At 35.5% G+C, this 12,326-nt stretch overlaps 1 protein-coding gene across 3 annotated transcripts in view; it reads left to right on the forward strand.

Moving 5' to 3' along the window:
* MTHFD2L (methylenetetrahydrofolate dehydrogenase (NADP+ dependent) 2 like) overlaps positions 1 to 12,326 on the forward strand; it is a 98,737-nt gene that overhangs the window by 68,893 nt on the left and 17,518 nt on the right. For all 3 annotated transcript variants that reach the window (XM_019720739.3, XM_074324454.2, XM_019720747.3), the window contains one exon: positions 10,376 to 10,501. In XM_019720739.3, the coding sequence (XP_019576298.3) occupies positions 10,376 to 10,501 (126 nt within the window). The remainder of the gene's footprint in view (positions 1 to 10,375; positions 10,502 to 12,326) is intronic.

Below are 12,326 nucleotides of genomic sequence, written 5' to 3' on the forward strand. Positions count from 1 at the left end.
TAAAGATAGAAATTATAAAAAAAAAGTGAAAACGTTGAAGTTGAAAACTAAAAGAACTGAATGAAAAAACAAATTCATTAGAAAGGTTCAACAGTAGATTTGAGCTGTTAGAAGAATTTGTGAACTTGAAAACAGATCCATGGAGATTGTGTCATCTGAAGAAAAGACTAAAAAGAATAAAGAAGAATGAGCAGTCTCGGAGAAATGTGGGAAGCTATTAAATACACCAACACATGTGTAATGGGATTACCAGAATGAGAAAGAAATGAGCAGAAAATATATTTGAAAAAATAATGGCAGAAAGCTTTCCAAATTTGATGAAGAACATGAATGTAAACGTGCAAGGAATTCAACACGTCTCAACTAGGATAAACCCCAAGAGACATACCCCATAAACATATCATACTTAAAATGTTGAAGGGCAAAGAGAAAACCCTGAAAACAGCAAGAGAAAATAACTCATCAAATATAAGGGAACCCCAATAACATTAATAGCTTTTTATCATCAGCAACAATGGAGGTCAGAAGACAGTGAGATGACATATTTAAAGTGCTGAAAGAAATAAACTGTCAAAAAAGAATCTTATATTTAGTAAAACTATCTCTTAAAAATGAAGGTGAAAAAAGATATTACCAGACAAAAACTAAGAGAATTCATTGCTAGCAGACCTGCCTTACAAGATATACTAAAGGAACCTCTTTATGTCGAAAGCAAGTGACCTCAGACAGTAATTTAAATGCACACACAAAAAAACCAAAGAGCTCCAGTAAAGGTAATCGTGTAGGTAATTATAAAAGACCGTGTAATTGTGTATTCTTTTTTCTCCTCTTATTTAAAAAGCAAATACATACAAATGATGTACATAATTGTATTGATGTGCTCATAACATATACAAATGTAATATATTTGACAATACCATGTTTCCCCAAAAATAAGACCTAGCTGGACCATCAGCTCTAATGTGTCTTTTGGAGCAAAAATTAATATAAGACCCGGTCTTATATAATATTATATAAGATTCGGTATTATATTATACCCGGTCTTATAGTAAAATAAGCCTGGGTCTTATATTAATTTTTACTGCAAAAGACGCATTAGAGCTGATGGTCTGGCCAGGTAATTTTGGAGAAACAAAGTAGCATACAAAGGAGGCAGATGGGAGCAGAGCTGTAAGCAAATGACACTAGATAGTTAAGTTGAATCCACAGGAACAAATGAATAGAAACAGAAAGAACATATAATATTTCCTCTAATTTCTTCTCTCAGATATTCTAAAAGGTATATAAAATTATATAAAATAATATATAAATTTATATAAAAAATAATATATATTTATATAAAAAATTATATAAAATAATATTTTGACAACATATTTTGGGTTTGTAACATAAAGATGTAGTAAGATGTGATATTTATAATAATAGAATTTAAAGGGAAAAGAAGGAATAGAGCTATATATGATTAATGTTTCTATCTCTCATTGGAACTAAATTAACATAAATCTGAAGTTAATTCTGATAAGTTAATAAGTGTACTGTAAACTCAAGAGCAACCACTAGGTAAATAAATCAAGATTAAAGTTAAAAATATATTAGGAAATTAAAATGTTACAGTAGAAAATATTCCCTTAATTAAAAAGAACACAGTAAAGAAAAAAGAAAAAATACATATATAAGCATATACAAAAACATATACAAAAAACATGTAAAATGACATAAATCAAATCCTATTAATATAACACTACATATGAATGGATTAAGCAATGCAATGAAAAAACAGAGATTGTCAGACTAGTATGAAAGCAAGATTGAATTACATATATGTTGTCTACAGTGTACATATTTCAGATACTAAGACACAAATAGGCTAAAAAGTAAAAAGATATATTATGCAAGCATCAACCATAAGAAAACAAGAGTGGCTCTACTAATAGACAAAATAAACTTTAAGACAACAAAAACAATAGTTACTAGATATAAAGAGAGACATTTTACAATGATAAAAATGTCAATTCATCTGGAAGATACAGCAGTTATAAATATTTGTGTACCTAAAACCGTACCCCAAGTCCATGAAACAAACAGATGGAAGTGTCATGCGAAATAGACAATTCAACAGTAATAATTGGAGATTTTAATACCCCACTTTCAATAATGAATAGAAGAATTAGGCAAATCAATAAGGAAACAGAAGACTCAAACAGCACTACAAACTAACTCGTCTTAACAGAGGTCTTTAGAACACTCCACACAACAGAATACACATTCTTCTCAATAACGCATGGAAAATTCTCCAGTATAAATGATATGTTAGGCCATGGAACAAACCTCAATAAATTTTAAAGGATTGAGATCATACAAAGTATGTTCTCCAACCATAATGAAATGAAATTAGAAAGCAATAACAGATAAGTTTGGGAAATTCATAAATGTGTGGAAATTAAGCAACACACTCCTACATAACTAATGGGTCAAAAAAGAAATCACAGGAAGTTTAGCAAATACTTTAAACTAAATGAAAATGAAAACATAACATAAGTTATGGAATGCAGTTAAGGTAGTGCTTAGAAAATTACAGCTGTAATGTCTGTATTTAAAAAAGAAGAAAGGTACCAAATCAATAACCCAACCTTCTGACTTGAAACACTAGAAAGGCAAGAGCTGGCCATACTCAAAGGAAGCAGAAGGAAGGAAATAATAAATATTACAGCATACATGAAAGAAATAGAGAATAGAAAAACAATAGAGATGATAAAGAACACCAAAAATTGGCCTTTTGAAAAGATCCACAAAATTGAAAAAAATCTTTACCTAAACTGACAAAAAGGGGAGCATGAAATTTCTAAAATCGGGAGTGAAAAAGAGGACATCACTACCAACACATCAAATTTTTAAAATCTACAGAACAAGTGCCCATTTAAAAAGTTAAAATAAAAGCACTATATTTTGACCAAATATTTAAATCTTTGCCTTCTCCATTGATAAGTTTCTAGAGATTGAATCATCCCCCACCTCCGGGTAGAGTAAAGGAGACAACCTTCCAAATGGAGATTTCCCTTGTGCATTTAAGTGTCTCTTACAAAATGGTAACTTCTCAGTTTTTAGAGCTTCTTCTATGCCTGCTGTTTCTTAAAAAAATAACCAGCCTAAAATAATCCTTATGCCAAAGAGACATATTGTAGGGGAGCAAATTCTGAAGTCCTTTAAACATGTTAAAGTCAGGTATTTATGCTTGAAATTTGGGTTTTGTAAATCTGATTTAATTCTAAAAACATTTCAGTTATTTGGTGACCAATTATGCAAACCATTGTATCCTTAAACATCTCTAGTACACCCCCCAATGTTAATTGACTTTTCTATTAATATCTTTGAAGAGTTACTAATGTAGCTTCTGTTTAGGATGCATTGAGCTGACACCTTACTGTCTCCAAAACAAATAATGCTGAAGAAAAAATTTCTAATCTAGAAAGAAACATATGAATTCATATAAATTCCATTGTAATTACTCTTGTAATTTATGTAGTAGGACAACTTCCATTGAAGGACGATCTACCTGAATAAGCATTTTTGTGGTGTTACTTTTGTGTCTGAACAGTACTGGTTTTGTTCCCAGCCTTACCTCTGACTCATCATTGTGAAACTAAGAAATCATTTAGCCTCTCACACCTCAAAATCTCTCTTCTGTGAATGAGGATAATGGGTCAGCCTTCTCTTGCTTCACTGAACTGTTGTGAAGTTTAATTAGATAATGTTTGCATAGCCCTTTGAACTCTACTAATTAAATTTACGTGTAAATATGGTGCTTCCTTTTATCAGGATGCCTTGACTGAGACACTTCATAAAGCCTTAAAGATGACTGTGATAGGAGGATGCATTGGGAAAGGATTATTTTTTTTTAATTCATGTCAACTCAATTTGGAAATTGACAAATAGGCACATGAAAATACCCCGTTGGGGTTCTAATCGATAAAAATAAAGACTTAGCCTCACACTTGCTCAAAGGGTATTGGTCATCCCTTCCTATCAGGGTAAACTTAGTTCCTAGGATGTAGAATCATGCCCACTCTGTGCTTTAGGTATTGGTATTGTTTATAAAACATGATGTTTATTCAGTACATTTTGCTAAGACAGCATTGGTGATGAATTTCACAATTGTCATATAAAGAATCACAAAAGAACAGATTTGTGTCACCTAATAAGAAAGCCATAACCTTTGAAGTAGTGTGATTCTGTATAGATCAGCCTTTGGTTAGTCTGCTTATCCATCAAAGAGATTTTCAGCCACAACAGAGAAATCTTAGATAAATCAGAAATCTTTTTACTAAATTTCCTGGTGAAAATAGTTCACCCTAAAATATCCCAATTATTGCTGAAAATCTACATTAATAATAGGCCTTTTTCTTCTGACAGAAATAAATTCATGGATGGATTAATTGTTTTGGGGAGAAGAATAGAAGCCTACCTCCATAAATCTGCCTTGGGCTTTAGTGTATAATTTTATTTACCAGCTTGAATTTTTAATGATGATATTGTAAGCATGTAACAATTAAATTTCATGTTACTGAATATCCCAGGATATAGAGTTGATATGTTTTATCGAGAACTTAGACAACTATTATGAGAGTTTTGAAAACTACTAAATATAAAGGTGGGAGTTTGCCCACCACAGGTGGGGAAATGTTTCTGTAAAATGTAGCTAGTTTATTGTACTTACGGTGTTTTGTATTATCTAGTACGTCGGGAATATATCTGCTGATGGACCAGCATAGTATAAAAGTACTTTGAACTGTTAGAAACTTCAAGTTCAGCTTCTGATTCCTATCTTATGAAGTATATATTCTGCCCCAAATTCCTCATCTGAGTGGTCAGAGTAGAATTGTAGAGAAATTTCAAATTCTTTAGGTCCTGTTTGAGGACTTGTGAAAAGTATAAGGGTGCCTTAGTAAACTCCTGGGCATAACAGCCTAGTAAGGATACTGTTAATATTTCCAGAAAAAGGCAGGTGAGTAGTGATTAATATGATCCATAGGGGCACTAAAGAAAAGAAAATACAGATCTAAAACTAAAACATAGAGCCTCAGGAGGCATAAAAATAAAATAGAATTAGAGTATGCTACTTGGTATAGGGAACCAAAGCATGAATACTCAATTTATGGCCCTAAAATTCTGAATGAATCTATATCTTCACTTATTGAGATTTGTAACTAAGAGGATGAATGTTGTAAGAATCAGTACATTCTCTGTTAGTTTTAGTCTTACTTTAACTTGTATTTTGAGTATTATGTAAGTTTAGATAGAGGTTTAAAGAGGGTAATCTGAATCTTGATGGGTTCAGCTCATTAACCCAGCTGATATGATAACAGTGTTACCCACAAAAGCTCTAGCACCTCTTTGAGAGCTCCGATTTAGGCTTGATTTAGTCCTACAGGTACCAGTAAGTCTAAGTCACTATGCAAATTAGCTGTGATGTCGTGAATAGGGAGTCTTCAGGGATTTTAGGAAAGAGACCATCAAGCTAGCAAGGAATCTGCTGGCAATTCCATGTTCAGGGTACATCTCTCCCTCTTACATTAGCAGGTGTGGTGTCACAGAGGAGGAAAGACTGTACCTCTGCTCTCGGTCAGGACATGCAGAATATCTGAGGGGTTATTAGACACCCATCACCTGAGTAGTTTGTTTACTCCAAGGGAGATGCTGAGTAAGAATCTCGGATTTTAAGGCTAAGTAATGCCCAGATCAAGCAAAAGTTTGTCTTTCACATTGTGAGAAATTTCTCCTTGTGAATTTCAGGGTAAAAACGGGAGACTGGACATTTGATTCCACCTTCTCCTCTTCCTCACAGAACAAAGTGCCTTGTGCACCTTCTTTAGGTGCTTTTTTTTGGGGGGGTGGAGTGGTAGTGGCCAATATTCTTTCTGTTCACAGTATCTAAAAATGTCTTTACTAAGTGATTCTCTTCATATTTAACAATTGGGAGTACCTAATTGTTTTATCTATAAGGTCGTACATTTATTCCAAGTCTTATTAAATTTTTATTCTTAGGCTCTTTCAAAATGTTTAGCAAAATGCTGCAGGTCTGGCAATGGGGCAATTTCCCGTTTAGCTTTTCTTGAATATTAAATCTTCTATTTCAGGCTTAAGATGTCACAGAAAGTTAGCAGAGAGCTCGCTACATCTGTATCAGGAGTTACTTCTGAATGCTCTCTAAAGGTATTAAAGAGCCTGTCTCTGAATTCTCCAATGGATGGAGCCTTTCTGTGGATTTGGGACTGAATCAGAGTCCAATCTGTGTTCACAGGAATGATTTTTGGGGATAGTTTCCAAAAGACCTTGTCAAATATATACAGCTTTTCTAAATCCCTCTGATTTCTTATACAATTTGGGGTCTCTGATTCTACCTTTCCTTCTAATTCTTTGCATCGGAACATATGTACTATTTGATACATCTTTGGGAGTGCTGGATTATATGTTCTAAAAACTATGCCTAATTCCTCTGCAAATTTTATCTTTCTAAGTTTTGGAAAAATCTTAACACTGGCTTTCAGCTCAGAACAAGACTGGATCTTAAAACCTAAATGGTTTTCCCTGTTCCAAAGGGGATTTAACTTTATGAAGTAATTGTTCTTTGGAGGTTTCTGGCCAGCCAGGAGGAAAAAGGAACAAGTCAGAAGGAAATGGAAAACTATAGGCTGGAGGAAGAGGAATAATAATATAAAGGTTATTAGATTTGTGCTGAGATTTGGAGGAATCTAAAAGATCATTTTTAGTTTTTCACACCCCCCCCCTTTTTTTTTGCCTTGGCCGAGACATCTTTTAAGGTAACAATTTTAGAATCTGAATACCTTTGGATACTGCCTCAAAAACATTAAAAAATGCAGACCATTGAATATTTGGCAGTTTATTCCTTTATGTTCTAAAGAATAGCTCAAATGAACACTTTGACATATCAAAATTTCCTCAGAATGGCTATTATAATTCTAAATTATCCTTGGTGAAATGATGCTATTTAGAAAAGTAAATATAAGAATTTGGGATATGGTATAAATACATGTAAGAAGCAGGTGTCTACGTCAGAGGGAGCATGGTTTTAGGTTTAGACAAAAGCAAATCCAGGAGAGTCTAGGACTAGTCAGTTAAAAGGACGGCTTGTGTACCTTGTGCCTCAGCATGCCCCTCCCCACAATTTCTGACCCGTCTCTAGCTGCAAACCTGATTAATTTTCAGTTCCCAGCAGATAGAAAAGGTTGGAGGATTTCACAGAAAAAAATAATAATAAAAAAACAGACAAGACTGAGGAAAGTTCTCACAAACTTTGACTAAGTGTCCTGAGGCAAAGTTTTCCCATAGGATTTTCCAAAGTTGAAAAGACACTGAACCTCTCAGTCCTCAGGGTCAGTTTGAAAAATGGGCTTATCCAGCTCACCCCCATTCCCTTCCTGTGAACTTTTCCCTTATAGAGATACAACAAAAAATCACAAGGACAGAGACACATTGTTGTACGTAGTAAGACTGATTTCCACCAAGGATAAAAGTTTTTTAAGTTGATTGTATAATCAAAGGATTGCTAAAAAGGGTTCCTTATTCATAAAAGACAAAATAAACTTAGCATTTGGGGAGCTGTAATGCAAAGAAATCAGTTCAGATTCAAGCTGAATCTGAGAGACCAACAGCTTCCTATCCCAGCAAGAGGTTCAAGAGGCCACAGAGCCACCCTTGGTCTTGGATCGTGAACAAGGGAAGTTGTGGATTAGATCTTCATAGATCCCCAGTATTGCTGAATACTGGCTCCTCCCAAATATCACCCAAACAATCCCCTGACAAGAGAAATCTGAGTTTATTGTTAAAGAAGCATGGAGGACACCACCTTGACAGCCCCTCAGCAGCAGTGGTATGCTGGAGCGAGCGCCTAGCAGCCTGTGAAGGTGGATTCTGAGCATCTCCTTCCATGTTCAGTGATGTCACCTTGGTAGCTTGAAGTCAGCCATGATAGAAGTATTCATACCACACAAATCATCACATTCCACAAATCAGGATTTTTTTTCCCCCAGAGTGCCAGATTACTTTAGTAGCACGTTGGGGTGTAGAAGCAAAGTTTGGATATTTAATAGATGTTCTGGTGTGTTTTAAGGCAAGTCTTTCAATGCAGAGCTTTGGTTAGGAGTGGGTAAGAATCATAATATAGAAGTTTAGGAATGGTAAATACAACAAGGAGAGGTTTTTGATGCAAGGTTTTCTAAGAGTCCTCAAGAACAAATAATCATTTGATACCATCTACTGAAAAGGCAAACAGTTTGATGTCAATTAAAGTGAGTTTTTCTGTAAGTTCCTAAGACAATAAAATTACTTGCAACTTTTATCTTTCTGAGCAAGAGGTTCCTGGAATAATCAAGTCATGTCGTTGTAGACAGTGGAATAGGAAAGTCGTATTAATGTACACAGTAAGCTATGTGGGTGTGGATGTTTTCGGTTCTCATGTGCAACATTTGAGCCTTCAAGTTATATAAGAATACATTTCCATGGAATTATCATACACAAAAAAACATGATGCTCATGAAATGTTCACATGAAATCACTGTTCATTATCAATTTAAAAAAAAAAAAAATTTTTCTGACTCCACATCGAAATGGTATGTGTATGTCTTTTCCTCACCAAATATTTAAATAGTTTTTAATGCCATTTCACTGTTATCAAGTGATAAGAATTTAAATATCCTGTATTTGTTTACTTTGGGAACTAAATGCATCAATCATTTGCCTCTACAAGACAGCAGTGTAAGTGGATGACTTAGAGTATTTAACATCTGAAATAGAGATTGTGTATGTTCATTTATTGTAATTTCAGTCATTAAGTACAATTTGTATTATTTCTTTCTTTAGTAGGGTCTTTTATGGGGTCAGAAATCTGCAAGGGTTCAGAAATGAATTAGTTGAGAGAAGAAAAAAACTTTGTTTTTTCCAATTTGACTAGATGAAACAATGTTTAAATCATAGACTTGTAAGGCATCACTAACCTTCCCAATTCAATCCCTCCTTTATCCTATTGTGAATTGTTTCTAATGAGGAATAACGACAATATAAAGTTTCTCTTTGTGGCATATTTTATTCTTAAAATATTCTTAATGTTGAGCTAAAATCTAGTCCCTTTGTTCCCTCCTTCCTTTATTGTTCCTTCTAAAAACATACAGAATAAATCTGCTGTCTATTCAGTTTAACATATTGAAGACACTACCACAATTATTGGGTTTTGATTTTGTTTTAGTTGTATTTTTTTCCGAAATAGGCAGCCTGAGTTTACTGAACTGTTCCTCTGTTTCAGAGATATTCAATGTGTGGACTAGAACTAGTCCGTGATTGTTTCGTACCTTCTGGGAACTCTGTGTTATAGGTCCACAACAAGCTAAGGAGCTGTGCCAGAATGTAAATCAACATACTGCTTCCTTCATTGAAAAAGGCTTGCTATGAAAAGTTAAAGCTAGCTGAATTAAACAGTGTGTTCAGTGATACAGGTGCTTTACACTGTGGCACAGATTGATAGTAAACAGTTGAACCAACTAGTTTGATAGCACTTCCTCCATGTAACATGACTTCTAGAGTCACTCTAATCATTCTTCTTTTGACCAGCCTCTGGAATATAAGCAGTGTTTCCAGATAGTCTGCTAAAAAATATGGAAAACTGTTGATGATATTTTTGTACTTGAAATAAAAATTGATAAGAGGTTATAGAAAAATAGATGGTTATATAATATCTGTAGAGCTGTCTTTCAAACTGTAATGGAGAAATAGTGAGTAGATTTTATATCTTACACCTTTCCAAGACATATACAGATGTAATTAATCAAAGAAACCAAGAAAAAATAGAAAGAACACTCAAGATAGCATTTTATATTTGGAGTATGTGTATGGCACTTTACGTTACCACAACCCCAAGGAATGGGAATTACTATCTTTATTTTTTAATCTTCCTCCTTCTCTCCTTTCCTCTGCCTCCAATTTCGAAGTTGTTTTCACACCATTCCACTCCACCAAATGTCAACAGGAGCCTGTTTCACCTCCATCATCTACCCATGTTATTTGTAGATGAAATACAAAAACATGCTGCTCAAACAGGTATCCATTTAGAGCAATCTGGCAAGCAAAGCTGAAAGCGTGAATCTTGGCAGGATTTTATCCACAGAAGCCTACATGTGCTTCCTTTGTCCTTCTCTCGACCAGAAACTGTCAAACGCAGTCGGCCTCTTCCTTGGGAACAGTGTATGCTGTTTAGTTTTAAAAGCCATAACAACAGAAACATTAGATGTATAAACCTTTGCTATACTCATATTCAAGGATGAAGTTTAAGTTTTTAGAGTGTTTTACAAGTCTGTTTTGCTTTCAGGTATTCCAAAGTTGATTACATCTGACATGATTAAAGACGGTGCTGCTGTAATTGATGTGGGTATCAACTATGTCCGCGACCCAGGGACAGGAAAGACAAAATTAGTTGGAGATGTGGACTTTGAAGGTAATAAACGATGTCTCCTTGGATAAGTGAAGATGAAGATTCTATTTTGCATGTTTTGATAGTGGAGAAACTTTTTATTTGATGGGGGCATTATTAAGTTATTAGTCATTATACCTCTTTCCTCTGAGGGAAAAGAGTTTAATCACACTTACGTGCTTCCTTCCCGCCTCCTCCCTCCTTTTCCTTTTTCCTTGCTCTCCTCTCCCTCCCCTCCTTCCTTCCCCATCCCTTCCTTCTTTTCTTCCTTCCCTCCTTTCCCTGCCTCCCTCCTTCCTTCTGTCCTTCTTTCCATTCTTCCTTTCCTCCTCCTCTCCCTTCTTGGGAGGAAAATATAATTGTACCATTAATATTTAGCTTTCAGATTAAATTCCTTGTAGTGCAGTGTTTTGTGAAAGAATTCAGTTGGCCTTTCATAGCAGGCATTGTTTTGGTGTTTTGGAGCATGTCTCTGTACTTCGCCATTGGTGCTCTATCCTCAGCCAATCTCTGAGATTCCAGGAGTCTTTGTGTGTTTGCTGACCCTAACTGTGTTTCTGGACAGCTCTGGGTAATTCAGTATTCTGCTCTTGTGTTTTAAACAGACTGAGGGAGAGGAACTCGGCTAACATTTCTATGGCCAATGAAGGATCTAAGGCAGCCAATAGATAGTAATTAAAAAAAAAAAAAATCTAACCCAATGCCTTATCTCTACAGATGAGGAAACTGAGCCTCGACACAGATACGTTTTTAGATGCCTGACTCCTAATCCAATATCTTTGTCAGCTACTTATGTGCATTCAGGTTTTCAGTCTAGTCTAGGGATCTTAGATGTCTAATAAAACAAGAATATAGTAAAGGAAGTGGAGATCTTTTCATATTAGAAATATTTTATGTATGAGATTGATCATTCTGTCCAGAAAAAGCGGGTCCATGCCAAGAACTTCATTAGTTATAGGTGTGTTTTTACAGACAAACTGAAAGGAATAGGTGAGGCAATTTAAAAAATAATTCAAATTTTACATTTCCACGTGGAATCTGGTCATCAGCTCATGGGTCACCCAAGTCCTAGCATCGTGATGAAAAAAACTGAACATGCAGGCACTTGGAAGTGTCCTAGGATACTGACCCCATATATGTGAGATTCCAGGGTCTGTCAGGGACTAGATCCAGGTAGGCAATCTGAACCTCATGCTAAAAAGGAAAACCTCAGGGCACGTATATGCAACACAATGGTGCACATTCTGAGGACAGAACGGTGAATGAGAGCAAAGTACTGACGGCCCTTAGCAGAGCGCACACTGCTGCCCTCCTAGGCTGTCGTTCACAGGCTCCCTGCCAGGGCTGGAGCTTCCAGCCTAGCAGGTGGCTCTCCAAGTGCACATGTGTCTGCCTGTGTGTATGTTTGCAGTGTGTGTACATGCTGGGCTCTGTAGGAAGTGACCTCATTGCTTTAGTCCACAGTCACTCACTCATGTCAGATAACAGTAATTTATTTGAATTTCTCAACTTGAAAGAGTAAGGATATATTTCATTTTAAGACTTGACCTTATTTCTTTTTTTTTTTTTTTGCACTGTCATTCGGCTTCTTGAGAACAATTACCATGTGTTAATTGCAAAATCACCACACACTTATGATGCCACTTATGATGCACCCAGATGGCACAGACAGCACATAATAACCAGCTCGAGGCAAGAAAAGTGGGGGTTTTCAGTTCAGACCCTTGACTGCTTGTGGGGAAAACTTACGCAGCACTTCCCCACATCTCACAAGACCCTTCCTTCTCTTATATGGTAGCTCATGGGTTTCAGATCATTTCTATACCTCTTGTGTTCAGCTAAGAATGTT

This window comes from Rhinolophus sinicus, chromosome 1 (genome assembly GCF_057876585.1).
Source record: "Rhinolophus sinicus isolate RSI-liver-muscle chromosome 1, RSI-T2T, whole genome shotgun sequence".
Taxonomy (NCBI): domain Eukaryota; kingdom Metazoa; phylum Chordata; class Mammalia; order Chiroptera; family Rhinolophidae; genus Rhinolophus; species Rhinolophus sinicus.